At 37.1% G+C, this 14,284-nt stretch overlaps 1 protein-coding gene across 5 annotated transcripts in view; it reads left to right on the plus strand.

The window, feature by feature from the left end:
* The window catches only part of Syne2 (spectrin repeat containing nuclear envelope protein 2), a 310,603-nt gene that overhangs the window by 87,802 nt on the left and 208,517 nt on the right, over nt 1-14,284 (plus strand). For all 5 annotated transcript variants that reach the window (XM_010602996.3, XM_010602997.2, XM_010602995.1 and 2 more), the window contains 7 exons: nt 320-432; nt 1,221-1,383; nt 2,668-2,746; nt 3,221-3,408; nt 5,087-5,251; nt 6,166-6,315; nt 7,751-7,924. In XM_010602996.3, coding sequence (XP_010601298.1) covers nt 320-432; nt 1,221-1,383; nt 2,668-2,746; nt 3,221-3,408; nt 5,087-5,251; nt 6,166-6,315; nt 7,751-7,924 — 1,032 coding nt within the window. The remainder of the gene's footprint in view (nt 1-319; nt 433-1,220; nt 1,384-2,667; nt 2,747-3,220; nt 3,409-5,086; nt 5,252-6,165; nt 6,316-7,750; nt 7,925-14,284) is intronic.

The raw sequence follows: 14,284 nt of genomic DNA on the forward strand, positions 1-14,284 counted from the left end.
ATCTTTTTTTTTTTTTTTTGGTTTTTTGAGACAGGGTCTCACTATGTAGTGGAGACTGACCTGGAACTCACTATGTAGCCCAGGCTGGTCTCGAACTCACAGCCTCCTGCCTCAGCCTCCCGAGTGCTGGGATTACAGGCGTGCGCCACCATGCCCGGCTCAAAAATATTTATCCATAAAATTTTAGTTTCAAAATTTTTTAGATAAAAAGAAAGATGATTTGACATTTTTGAAAGAGACATAATGCTAATAGATAAGCAAATTCATTTATAGTGTTTGGCAAGAAATCTGGTTTATGTGGTGCTATATTTCTTTTCAGAACCTGAAGGATAGATTTGAGTACCATTCGAATATTCTCCTGGCCTTTGAAAAAAAAGACGATGAGCAGTTGCCATTGGTACCACCTAACAAACTGGAGGAAATGAAAAGTCGGTAAGTAACAACATCATTTCATGGCTGCTGCCCCTGTTTATGTCTGAGCCACAGGAACCACAAAAATGTAGATACTTGGATGACTTCTGATAAGTTTTCTCTTTTAAATCTTGACAACAATAAATTCATGTTTTAGGTAACCTTATATTGTGCTAGCATCATTTTTTTTTTTCCTTTTCCTGGTGCCTGGACTGGAACTCAGGACTTTGTACTTGCTAGGCAGGTGCAGCACCACTGAGTTACATCCCTGACTCTTAGCATGATTTTTTATTGGACGATCGCATGCTATGATTGAGCTTTGTTCTTTTAGCGTTTTTCCCCTCAATTGTGAATATAGCATAATTATGATCAATCTGTCCACAGCTCACAAGAGCATTGGATCAAATGGGTGTCTCTGAAAGCACTTTATAAACTGTAGAAGGCTGCCAACATAGAGGTTATTTAACTAGTCGTTGCCTACATTGTCTTGTTTTTCTTATTATTTATAAGCAACTTACTAGAATAAGAGGGAATTAGCCACAATAATGAAAACTGCTTTAATATGTTAACTTTTAAACTGTAGTTCCAATTTGTAGTTTGGATTGTAGATTGTAGTTTTCTGTTTAGTAAGATATCTTGTTGACCAATATTTTAGTACAGGATTTCTCAGTAGGGGATCATTTCTGTTCTGTTAGGTATTTTTACCTTAAAAATGGTTGTTTTCTAACTTGCCATGTTTGTTTTACATCGCTTTAAAAGGGGAGGGGGGCTCTATGAAGTTAAATTCTAAAACCTGCACTGTTTTCCAGACTCAACAACATTTTGGAGAAAAAATTTATTCCACTTCTAGAATTTCATTACCATAAGTGCTCAGTTCTTCGTTTGCTGGATGAAGGGAAGTCAAAATTGGATGTTTGGGACATCAAATATGGGAACAAAGAATCTGTGCAGTTACTGCTGGAAGGCTGGCATGTAAGCTGCCGTGTTCTGTCTCGGGCAGGTGCAGCTGCTCTCCAAGTCTGGGTGCTGGGTTTGCGTCTTTCCCTGGCACAGTTTCTCACCGGTTCTTCCGATGTGGGGGTGTGTTTGGTTGGCAGCTCTTAGTAGCTTCGGTATTGCTTGGAAAACACTATTACAGGTAGGCAAGTATCAGGCGTGGGAAATGATACAATCAGGTAGTTGTTTACAAAATTGAGTTAACCAGGGCAATTAATACAACACAGAAGATTTCAATGTGTTTTCTATTAAAAATTCCTCCTTTATTTGAAGTTTTTGTTTCATATGTTTTTCTTTTTCTAGCTTTTGATTTCATTCAATAATTAAATTTTTGGGGAACATCTTGATCTTAGCCTCTTACGTTTCAATTGTGGGAAAAATAATACATTTTTCAGTTTTGTCTTGATACTTTCTTGGTTTTAAAACTTCCAATTTATAGGAAAAAATGTTTCAAGTAATTTAAATATAGATGTGTTTTCAGGTTTAAATTAAAGCTGAACCATTACAGAAATGTCATGTCTACAGCTGGGCCTGAACCTTCTTTCAGTTTCTCTGTTTTTAGAAATAAGGGGAGAAAAGGAATAATGCAGGGCTGTAAATTTCATTGCAAAATTAAAAAACATCATGAAGAGAAATTTACTTACAGTTTATAGTTTAAGCCTTGTATGTCCCAGAATAAGAAGCATCATTCTAGACTTGGAGTATTTTTATTTCTTTAATCTTCTTCGAATTTTCATTTTTCTACTTAATTGTCATAGTTCATTGGCCAAGTAAGTGCACAGCAAATACAAGTTTTGAATTAGCTGTTTTTTTCTGTGGCAGACTTTTGTTAATGTACTTTCTCAGGTGTTCTGTGTGGCGGACAGAAGGACTTTTTCACATAATACGTCTAGCAGAAACCTAATATTAATAACACACCTGAAAGATCAGCTGATAAAACTGTGCATGTTAATAAGTATGTGGAGTAGATTTTGAAATTGCTATAATTAGCTTGACTTTTCCTACAAGAGGAAAACCACTGTAGAAATCTCCCTGTATTAAATCTTGTTATTTGTCGTACTGACATAGTGACTACTCATAGCTACATCTCCTACATCTCAGCTCTTCCTTCATCATAAACTGCCCTTACTCTTTTTCTACTCAAATGCATATTATTAAAGTAGTAAAAACAGTTTGGCTGCCATGTCCTTCATCGATAACTTGATATCTTGGTATATTTTTAAAGGTAAAAATATCAATTTTTTTCCCTGTTCCTCACAGAAATTTATTGAAGAAAAAGAGTTCCTAACTCAACTTGATACTTCTTTTCAAAGATGTGAAGAAATTTATAAGCATTTGGGTAAAGTAATTCAGTTACTTTTTTTGATGGAATAACCACCACTTAAAAATAAGATTTCAACTTTCTACTTTAAAGCTTTGGAGATTAGCTTTATATGCATATTTTCCTTGGAAAGTACTTGCTTGTTTGCCAATTGATTGATGGATTGATTAGCTGCAATACAAAGGATTGAATCTAGGGCCTTTGCCATGAGCTGCATCTCCATCCCTTTAAAAAAAAATTTTTTTTGAGACAAGGTCCTGCTGGGTTGCTAAAGTTGCCTGGGCTGGGCTTGAACTTGCCATCCTGCCTCAACCTCTCAGATTGCTGTAATCGCAAGGATGTGCCAGTATGCCTAGCTATGCTTTCATTTTTAATATTGTCGGAAAACATGTTTATTTTACTACTGTCCATTAGTATGCAAATGCTTTTTAACAGCATTAGTAAGAAAAAGTTGTTTGCTAATATTACTTTCTTGTTTTGCTAATACTGTAGCTGGCAAATGTGAAACTATTAATGAACAATATATGATCATGGAACAGAATATTTGTACATGCAGAAAAAATATAGAGAATGTGAAATCAACTCTGCAGAAGGTCCTGGCATGTTGGGCTACTTACGTGGAAAAGCTTCGGTCACTAAAGGCTTGTTTTGAGGACACAAAGAAGGGAGAAGCTACAGAGGTATTTGCAGCTTGATGACACCATTTCACTTTGACTTTTTTGCTTTGATTTATTTGGAGATTCTCATTTGCAGTCCAAGGATAAAAATCCAGAAAACTGTAAACACATCTTTTGGGAAAATTCTCCCAGGTCTTAGAAGAGGTTTAGCTGCTGCTGCTGCCTCTTTTTTTTTTTGCCTTACCAGGGTTCGAACTCAAGACCTTGCACTTGCAAGGCAGGAAGTGATGCCACTGAGCTAAATGCCTGGCCCAGCTTCTTCTTAATATAATTGCCAGAAAGACGTTTTCTCTACATTATAGGTTTTACACATAGAGCTTTACTGGGGTCCAGTTTATGTATGCAGTAGAGCTTTTAGAATACTATATTGCTAAGCTTTTACAAGAGGCAATAAAAAGCTCATGGTACTGGATGGCTCCTAGGCCCATTTAAAATACATTCTAAGTTATGTTTTTCCATTTGGTTGACACAGTTCACCTCTAAAACCTGCCTGAGTTTCAAAAGGAGACAAATTTAAATATTTTAGGTTGATGCTGAGAGGTGTAGGAGAAAGGTCGATCAATGCATTATTATTTTCATTTTCCCATCATGTAACAGTCTGTTTTGTGCTGTCTATCATAAAAGGTGGCTTTTTTCTTCTTTAATTTGTACTTTAGTACAGATTGATGTAGATGGCCTTTCAGATTAAACATTTTCCAGGTGGAAACTAAAATTACTTAATGGAAAATAGGTTATTTGTATAAAAGCAAAATTTGGGTTAAGTGTATAAGTGCTTAGAAAGATAGTTTTAAGTGTTACCAAGTCAGTACTTCTCCCTGGTACTTACATGGGTACTAGAAGTTCATATCTTTGGCTTCAACTGGTTCTTCTGTCTGTAATGGTCTTCTTTTGAAATGCACATAACTCTGAGGAAAGTAGCACTCCTGGGCTTGCAGTTCTCAAGCTCTGCCGAGATGCAAAGGATGCTAAAGAGTTCGCAGTTTTGAGAGCGACATGTCAACGTCTGTCTCTCAGATACCACCCTACTGCTCAGTTGTTGGGCCTGACAACTTAATGGGAGCAGCTGGATAACTGTGTGAAAAAATTCCTGAATCACTGAGGTCTCCACTCTTTGGGGAAGTCTGAGAACCTATTCTGTAAGCTGATCAACCCCTCAGAAAGATAAGAGCACACGGGGCCGGTTTAGCTCAGTGGCTCTGCCCCCTGCCTTGCAAGTGAAAGGTCCCAAGTTCGATCCCCAGTACCCCCCCCCAAAAAAAAATGGTAAGAGCAAATGCTTCCTGGGAGCCCAGGACCAGGAGTAAGGACAGGTGCTGAGTACCTGCAGCCTGCAGTTAGAGTTCTATCTCTAAGGAGAGAGTCCAAGTCTCTGTGAAGATTTTCACACTGTTTTGCTTAGAATTAGCCTTGACAGAGGTTGTTATAGATAAGAGAAAGACAAATACTCCTAAATACAGTGGACCCTCAAGTTATGACCGGCCTGACTTACAACAACTTGGGTGAATTAGGCTGATGGCAGCAGATTCATGTGCCTCTTGTTATCTATAGCCTGTCCCAGGTGAACATCCAGATCTCCGCTGTCTTGATTTACAACCAATTTGGATTACCACCAGCCCTCAGGAACCGATTGGGTTTGTTAGCCGAGCGTCCGCTGAATTTATTTTGCTTTCATGTCCCGTAGCTCTCCTTTGAGACACTGTCCCAGTGGAATGCTGACCATGCTACTTTAAATGAAGTAGGGCATTTCCTAATTGGAGTCAGCAACGATGAGGTGAGATCATCTATATCTAAAGAACTGCGAAGACTGAATAAAAGATGGAGAAAGTTTATTACAAAGACTCCACTTGTAAGTTTTCTTTTAACTCTTCCTCCCTTCGTTCGTTTGTGTGTTTCTTTCACCCGCTTTATTGAGATATAATTCACACGCCATACAGCTCACTGGTTTAGTGTGGTTTACGTATGCACAGACTGCCGTAAGCAATCAGAACATGCTCACTGGGTCTTGAGGAAGCCCTGCGCCCACTAACAGTCACTCCCCACTTCCTCCAAACCTCCCATTCCTAGGCAGCCACGGATCCACTCCCTTTTCTATGCATTGGTCTGTTCTGGATATTTCACAAACGGGGTCGTGTAACAAGTGATCTCCTGTGACTGGCTTATTTTTGCTTGGCATAATGTTTGTAAGGTTTATCTATATTGTGTAAATGTATGTTCTTTGTTTCTTGTTGTTGAAGAAGAATAGTCTGTTGTCTGGATGTACCACTTTTTTAATATCTATTCATTAGTTGATGTACATTTTGGTTCTTCCCACTCTGTGAGCTGCTGTCAGCAGCTTGCGTGTTGACCCTAGCGTATGAGTGTATGCAGACTTGTGTTTTAATTTCTCCTGGGTGTATATCTAAGACCACTTCTAATTCTAGGATCCTACGTACAGCTTTTTAGTTGACATTCCTCCGTCATTCACAGAATAAGCGTAATTCTGCCTTTTAGATTTCAAACTGCTTGAGAACGTACCCTGACTTATCCTCATATTTACATAGTACCTCAAAAAGCAGACTTACAATAAATATTTTTTATGTACTCTTTTCCTTCTTATTAACAATTTGAGACTTAGGTGTTTTCTGAGACATTCCCCATTTTATAACATTGTTTTTGATGGATAAACCCTAAAAAATATGTTTGAATATGTATGTCCACTGACTTTTATATGTTAGCATACAAATAGAAATATGAGCATTAAATTTCATGAAATTTATATAGGAAATGAAACAACCGCTTACAAAAAAACAGGATCAGCCCATTCCTGAAGATTCTGGAAATATTCTACCATCTAAAGAAGAAAAACCAACTGTTGATTTTTCAATAGATTCGTCCGCAGAATTTCCTGAAAATCACAATCAGAATTTAAAGGTAAAATGGTTAGACTTTGTAGGAATAATTTAGCTATGCTGCTTTCCTTTTTAAAACACCGTATTGTTGAAGTAGCGGTAAGTGTATGGAGTATTAGATAACAGTTACAATAGGAACATTTTCCAGGAAATGCATGGGTGGTTCCCTTCCTGGGGCAGCCACTCACGGTGCTGTGCACCTCCTCTCTCGTTTAGCCCCCACCCTGCAGAAGTGGGTGGGGCTTCCGAGTGGTGTCAGATGAGTGGAGATTTTTTTAGGTGACTCCTGGCTAGTTTTCAGAAATAGGCTAGCTTTGTGTTAGCTCCTGAACTCTTTGTGTCTTGCTTTCGTTTTGTAAAGTGAGGGCAAATGTTATTGATTGTCCTTGTTTTGTTGGGTAATTTGGAAGACTTTATAGATTATAGATATGAATATGGAAAAGGAAGAAATACTTCATACATATGTATGATATAATACTTGTGGTTTCTGAAATGTGCTTGCAACACAGCATGAACTTACCCAGTTTTTCTTAAGTAATTTCAGCTGGCTTTGGCTAGTTGCCACGGTGGTGTTGTACGTTCTAACTGTAAGGGTGCCTGGTTGGGGCTGGGATTTGGGTCGGGGGTACTGTGTTTGCCTGCTGTGTAGGGAGCCCTGGGTTCAGTACCCAGCACTACAACAAACAAGCAAGCAAACAAAACAAAACAAAACAAAACTGAAAACAATGCCTATTGCAGAAAATCTGGAAAAATCTGAATTTGTGTAAAATGCTTTCAAATGCAGTAGTAGTTCTGAGCATTTATATAGTGTGATCTGTTTAAAATGAGATAAGGTTGTATCTATAATGTAAAGTTGTAGCATATCAACCTACAGAAGACAGGGATTATTAATGGGACAAGATGTCATTTTTTAATGATTCTGAGTCTCTTTGATGGTGGGTTATAGTAACTCTTACTGATACCTGTGTTTAGTTGTATATGAGCTTTAGAAATAAGAAAGGCTTAATTTTGTAAGCTGTTACCTGTAAATGAAGATAATACTATTTAACTGATAGAGATTAAAAATTGAAATCCTAGACGTGAACAAACTTTTAAGTTTTAAAGGATGTATGTTGTGATGTGTTCAGTCCAAACTAGGTTGTGTGTCGTTAACATGTCCTGCACAGCGATGTTTGGGTTGGCGAGGGACAAAACACACAGAACGGGCGGTAGCGTCCGGCCCGGGTGTGTAGTGAACGATCCTGTCCAGGTTGTGTCCATTCGCTTTGTGATGTTCCCCGAGCAACAACACCGCCTCCCCGATGCATCTGTCAGCATGCAACCCTGTTGTTGTTTGACAGAGGCTATGGATTGAAGTAGCGTTCTTGAGGGGAGCCGTGGAACTTTGTAAAAAGGAAAATTACTTTACAGTGGAAATGTTGTTGACCATTTCTTAGTGATCGTTTTGAATGTTGTAGGCCATGGAAGAACGTGAAAGAGAAAATGAAGAATCCCAGGGACAACTGAAAATGGCTGAAGAGGTCAAAAAACTCGCTGGACAAGTGGAAATCTGGGAGGCAGAAACCAGATCTGCCTTGGATCTCCTGAGACGCGGAGACACCATGGATAATTCCACGGAAGGATGTTTGCAGGTGAGAGCGGGGAAGGAGTGAGCAGGCATTTCCCGTTGTAGACTCACGATTTAATATATAGACAAAAAGCGTTAAAATGAGTGGCAATACGCCCACAGTTTTAATTTTCTTTATTTGGACTTTTAGAAGTGGCATGGTGTCTGATCCCTGATCACTGGGATTTTGCTTGAGATGCCTTATGAGAAGATATTCTTGGACAGATTTCACCAGCTTGTGTTTTTACTCTTTATACAAGTAATAGCTTTTATTGCTTTGAAAATATTATATCTGTGAAAATAAAAAATAATTTGTCATTTCATCTGGCAGTGTTTTGCTAATTCCATTTTTTTTGTTATTTAGTTTATCTGGAATTTATTTGAGTGAAAAAGGGTCGAAATTTAGTATTTTAAAACATTTTAAAATATTTTTAAAACTTAAAATTAGTGAAAGATATTTCTAAAATAATAACAATAAAAGCCACCACCATGTATTTTGTCACTCAATGATTGAACATCATTATACAGGGCACAACTGCATTTTAATGACAGAAGACCTAGTACGGACCGTGATAATAATACGTCACAACAGCATAGATCCTGAATGTGCAACCACGCCAAAATATACTTTTCAAAAAAATTCATTAAATTTATTGGTACATTTTAGGTCCACAACATGATGACATTCATCACTAGGAATTTGTACCTTTACATGATATATCTCGGTTCTTATTTTTTTCAAGATATACTTCTCTCAGTGAAGAATTATATTAAGTAGATCTCTGCTGGATTAAAGTATTGGATCAAGTTATATTCTGTAGTAAGAAATGCAAGTTGCCCCGATGTCAATAATGTGATTCTATTTGTATTTGTAAAATGCTTGTTTCTGTATGTTTTTACATTCATAGTAAAATATATGTAATGCTGTAAAAAAATAGATCTCTCTGTCTTGATCCTGCATTACGCCTAGCTGCTAGTACACTTTCTGGCCTATAGTGGATATAAAATTAATATTTTTAAATAAATGTGGGTACATTTGATTAGATGACAACCAAAGGGAGGAAAGGGAGAGAGAGGACTTTTTAATTTACAGGCCATACCTTTGTGTTCTCGTTTGAATCTTTATTCAACACGAGCTTTTCTGTTGCTTTAAAAAATGATAAATGTATGTTTTAATTTCAGAAAATTATAATCACTGCCATTCTACAACCCTAAGATCAGTAAAATCAACCTTTGTGTAGTTGATACTGCATAAAATAATTTGTTTCATAACCATGCCATTCTTGGTTGTAATTAAAACATGTCTTTATTTTTGCTAACTTGACAACTGCTAAATATTATCCCTTGGGCCAGGGATTTTTAGCTCAGTGGTTCTGCCACCTGCCTCACAAGCACGAGGACCTGAGTTCAATCCCTGGTACCAAAAAAAAAAAAAAAAAAAGTATCTCTTGATTATTTTGTAGTTATTTATTTACATGGGAGATTGAATTACCTTTCATAGCATTAGGCATGAGATTCATAGCATTAGGCATAATTTACCTGTTATTGCATTTTCAGAGTTTTCTTTGGCCTCTTGGACTTTTATCGAATTATATGAGCTCTTTGCATTGTGATCCATTTTCATTTCAGTAACAAATACTTTTTTACCAGGCTGTTGACTTTTAAGTAGTTTATTTTGCAGAGGAGATTTCTGTATTGATCATGACTCTCTCCCGCTTTTTTTTTTTTATAAAGTTCTGGGGCTTGGACCCAGGGCCTTTACACTGAGCTGTCCCCAGCCTTTATATTATTTATCTTGAGATGGGTCCTGCGGAGGTGCCTGGGGGGGCTTCACTTGTGATCCTCTGCAGGTGTTGGGATTCCAGGCATGAGCATCCACGGCTGGCTCTTTCTCTACTCTCTACCTCGAAAGCCTCTTCAGCCCAGACAGACTGATCTTCAGGGAGAATTTGTTTCATGTGGCTTTGTCTTTTATCAATAACCTCCTGATTTATCTGGAACTTGTGATAGTTATATGAGATATAGCTTTTTTTTAATAAGATCACTTATTTAGTGGATGTTTTTCATATATATATATATAGATATATCTATATCTATATATATATATAGATATAGATATATTTGCTGCATATTGGTTATGCAAGTTAAGGGCTTTCATTTTGGCAAATATGTATGTGCACATAACGTACTTTAATCGTTACCTCTCATCACCTTCTTTTCCCATCCACCTCCCTAATTTCACAATTTTGAGGTCATTTCCATGAGAATAATGTATTTCTTGTTCATCCCCCGTTACCCTCTCTTGTGTATTCCCTTCCTCTAGTCTAATGATAGTCTCCCTTCTACTTTGTGGGTGTCTTTTTTAGATTCCACATATTAGGGACAAGATAGAGTATTTGTCTGCGTCTGGCATATTTTGTTTAGAATGGCTTTCAGATCCATCTATTTTTCTGCAGATGACAAAGTTTCATTCTTTTATGGCCCATTAATACTCTGTTGTAAATGCACACCACTTTTTCTCTATCTGTCTGCAGATAGGCATCTAGGTTGGTTCCATATCTTAGCTACTGTATATTGTGCTGAAGTAAACATGGGTATGCAGACGTCCCTGTAGTGTGCTGGCTTTAGTTTTTTCTGAGTAGGATATATAGCAAGGCGTAGTATAGCTGGATCAAGTGGTAGCTCTGTTTTTAGTTTTTTGAGGAATTTCCATATTGATTTCCATAGTAGCTATAGAAATTTATATATACCAACATTGTAGAAGGGCTCCTTGTTCCACTCATCCTTCACAGTGTTTATTTTATTTGTATTCTTGATGATAGCCATTCTGACTGGGGTAAGTGGAATCTTAATGCAGTTCTTTTTCTTTTTTTTTTTTTGGTTTTTTGAGACAGGGTCTCACTGTATAGTTGAGAATGAACTGGAACTCACTGTGTAACCCAGGCCAGTCTCGAACTCACAGCGATCCTCCTGCCTCAGCCTCCAGAGTGCTGGGATGACAGGCGTGCACCACCACGCATGGCTTAATGCAGTTTTGAGTTGCATTTCCCTAATAGTTACAGGTGTTGGATATTTCTCATATATCCTTGTTGACCAGTTAGACTACTGCTTTTGAGAAGTGTTTAGCTCTTTTGCCCATTTTTCGATTGGGCTATATAATTTTTTCAAGTTCTTTATATATTTTATGTATTAATCCTCTGTTGCCAGAGGATTTGTAGCTGACAAAAGTTTTCTCCCATTCTGTAGGCTGACTCTTCACTCTGTTGATTGTTTCCCTTGTTGTGCAGAAACTTTGAAATTTAATATAGTCCCATTTGTTGATTCTTGTTACTATTTTCTATACTATTGAAGTACTCAAGTTTTTCCCTTTGCCTATGGCTTCAAGTGTTGCCCCTATGTTTTCTTTTAGCAATTTCAAAATTTCAGGTCTTATGCCTATATTTTTTATCCATTTTGAATTGATTTTCTCTTGGGGGGTAGTGGGGTTCGAACTCAGGACCGTGCACTTGTGAGGCTGGCGGCGGCACCACTGAGTTAAATCCCTGGCCCTTGAATTGATTTTTACACAGGGTGAGAGATAAAGTATCTAGTTTCAGTCTCTTACAAATGGATATCCAGTTTTTCCAGCATCTTTTGTTAAAGAAGCTATCTTTTCTTCAACATATATTTTTGGTGCCTTTGTCAGAATCAGGTAATGTAGTTGTGTGGGTTTGTTCCTATGTCCCTAATTTTGTCCCATTTTTGTATGTGTCTGTTTTTGTACCAATACCATGCTGTTTTTGTTGCTGTGGCTTTGTAGTGTAATTTTAAATCACATATTGTGATGCCTCTAGCCTTGCTCTTGTTTCCTTAGGATCACTTTGTCTGTTCTATATTGTTTTTCCATATGAATTTTAGGTTTACTATTTCTAGTTCTGTGAAAAATATCATTAGTATTTTGTGATTGAATCTGTAGATCACTTTTGGTATCATGGCCATTTTAACAGTATTGATTTGATTCTGCCACTCCATGAACATGGATGGTCTTTCCATATTCTAGTATCTTTAATTTCTTTCTTCAGTGCTTTGAAATTCTCACTGTAGAGATCTTTCACTTCCTTGATTAAATTGATTAATTGATAAAATTGGGTGTTTTTTTAATTTTTGAAACTATTCTGAATGGAATTGTTTTCCTTATTTCTTTTTCATTATTGGTGTAGAGAAAAGTGATTGAGGGCCGAGGGTTCAGCTCAGTGTTGCCACCGCCTGCCTTGTAAGCGCAAGGACCCAAGTCAATTCCCGTACCAAAAAACGAAAAAAGAATAGGAGAAAAGTGATTGAATCCCCCCACCTCCCACCACGCGGGATTGAACTCAGGACCTTGTGTTTGCCAGCCAGGTGTGGCGCCACTGAGCTACATCCTCAGCTGGAGGGATTGAAATTTTAATGCTGATTTTATTTTCTGATACTTTGTTGAATTTATTATCGGATCTAAAAGTCTTTTGATGGAATCTTTGAGGTCTCCTAAGTATAGAATCTTATCTTCTGCAAACAAGGATAGTTTGACTTCTTTTTCTATTTGAATCCCTTGTATTGCTTTCTCTTTCCTAATTGTTTGAGCTAATTTTTTAAGAACTATGTGGAGTAGAAGTAGGGAGAACAGGCATTCGTGCCCCATCCTGATTTTAGAGGAAATGCTTTCAGCATCTCTCTGTTCAGAATGATGGTGGCTGTAGATTTGTCTTACACACCTTTGCTGTATTGTGGAATGATCCTTTAATACCTAGTTTCTTCAAGGATTTTATGAAAGCATTCTGAATTTCCTCCAAAGCTTTTCTGCATCAATTGAGATGATCATGTGATTTGTATCCTTGATTCTATTTGTTTTTTTGGTTTGCATGTGTTGAAACATCCTTGCATTCCTGGAATGAAGCCATCTTGATCATGGTATATGATCTTTTCAAAGTGTTGAATTCAGTTTGCCAAAAAAAAAAAAAAAAAAAAAATTTTTTTTAAAGTTTTTTTGTTTGTTTATTTTTGAGACAAGATCTCTCTCTGTAGTTCTGGCTCAGTATGTAGCCCCAGCTGACCTCAGACTCTAACAACCCTCCTGCCTCAGCCTCCTTAGTGATGGGATTTCAAGTGTGCACCACCACACCTGGTGCACAGATAATTATTGAGGATTTTTGCATTATGTTCGTTAAGAATATTGGTCTGTACTTTCTTTTTTGTTGTGTTCTTGTCCAGTTTGGTATCAGAGTGATGTTGGACTCACTGGATGATTTTTGGAAGCTGTCTTGCCTTTTCTTTTGTGGAGTACTTTGAGGAGCATTGGTGTTAGTTCTTCTTTAAAGGTCTGCTAAAATTCAGCAGTGAGTCAACCCGTCACGTTCTGCACTTTTTATTGTTGAGAGACTTATTACTACTTCAGTCTCTGCTTGTTATCGATCAATCTGTTTTGATTTTTTATATTCTCTTGATTCAGTTTAGTCGTATGTGCCCAGGGATTTATCCATTGCTTCTAGGTTCTCCAATTTATTAAGCTGCTGGTTTTCAGAGTAGTCCTTAATAATTCTCTGTGTTTTGGTGGTGTGTGTTGTAACACCACGTCACCATTTTCACCTCGAATTGTATTGATTGGACTTTTTCTTTCTTTCTTTTGGTTTGACTAAAAGTTTATCCATCTGTTTATCTTTTTGAAGAACCAACTCTTTGTTTCATTGATCCTGTGTATTGTTCTTTTAGTCTACCTCATTAATTTTTAGCTCTGACCTTTATTATTTCTTTCCTTTTATCGAATCTCCTTTCAGTTTGTTCTTTTTTTTTTTACCCCAGAACCGTGAGGTGTGTCATTAGGTTATTTATTTGTGATTGCTCTGATTTTTTGATGTAGGCACATATAGCTATAAACTTCCGTCTTGGGACTGCTTTTCCTGTATCTCAGAAGTTCCAATATGTTTTATTTTCATTTTCATTTAATTCTAGGAATTTAAAAATTTCCTCCCTGCATTTTTCAATGACTCACCAATCATTCAAAAATGAATTATTTAATCTCCATATGTTTATATAGTCTCTGGTTTTTCTTGCTCTTAACCTGTTTTTATCACATTACAATTGAATAATATACAAGAAATTATTTAGCTTTTTGTATACATTAAGACTTGTTTTATAGACTAAAATACCCAGTTTGGAGGGCTGGTGATTTAGCTCAGTGGTTCTGCTGCCTGCCTCGCAAGCGCAAGGACCCAAGTTCGATCCCCGGTACCAAAGAGGGGAAAAAGCCATCTTGGAAAATACTCCATGAACTGCTTAAAAGAATGTGTATTCTATAGTTGTTGGATGGAATGTTTTATAGACATCTGTTAAGTCCTTGTGATTTATGGTATCGTTTAACTCTGATATATAT

The sequence above is a fragment of the Fukomys damarensis genome, unplaced genomic scaffold, assembly GCF_012274545.1.
Source record: "Fukomys damarensis isolate Sample0158 unplaced genomic scaffold, DMR_v1.0_HiC HiC_scaffold_21, whole genome shotgun sequence".
Taxonomy (NCBI): Eukaryota; Metazoa; Chordata; class Mammalia; order Rodentia; family Bathyergidae; genus Fukomys; species Fukomys damarensis.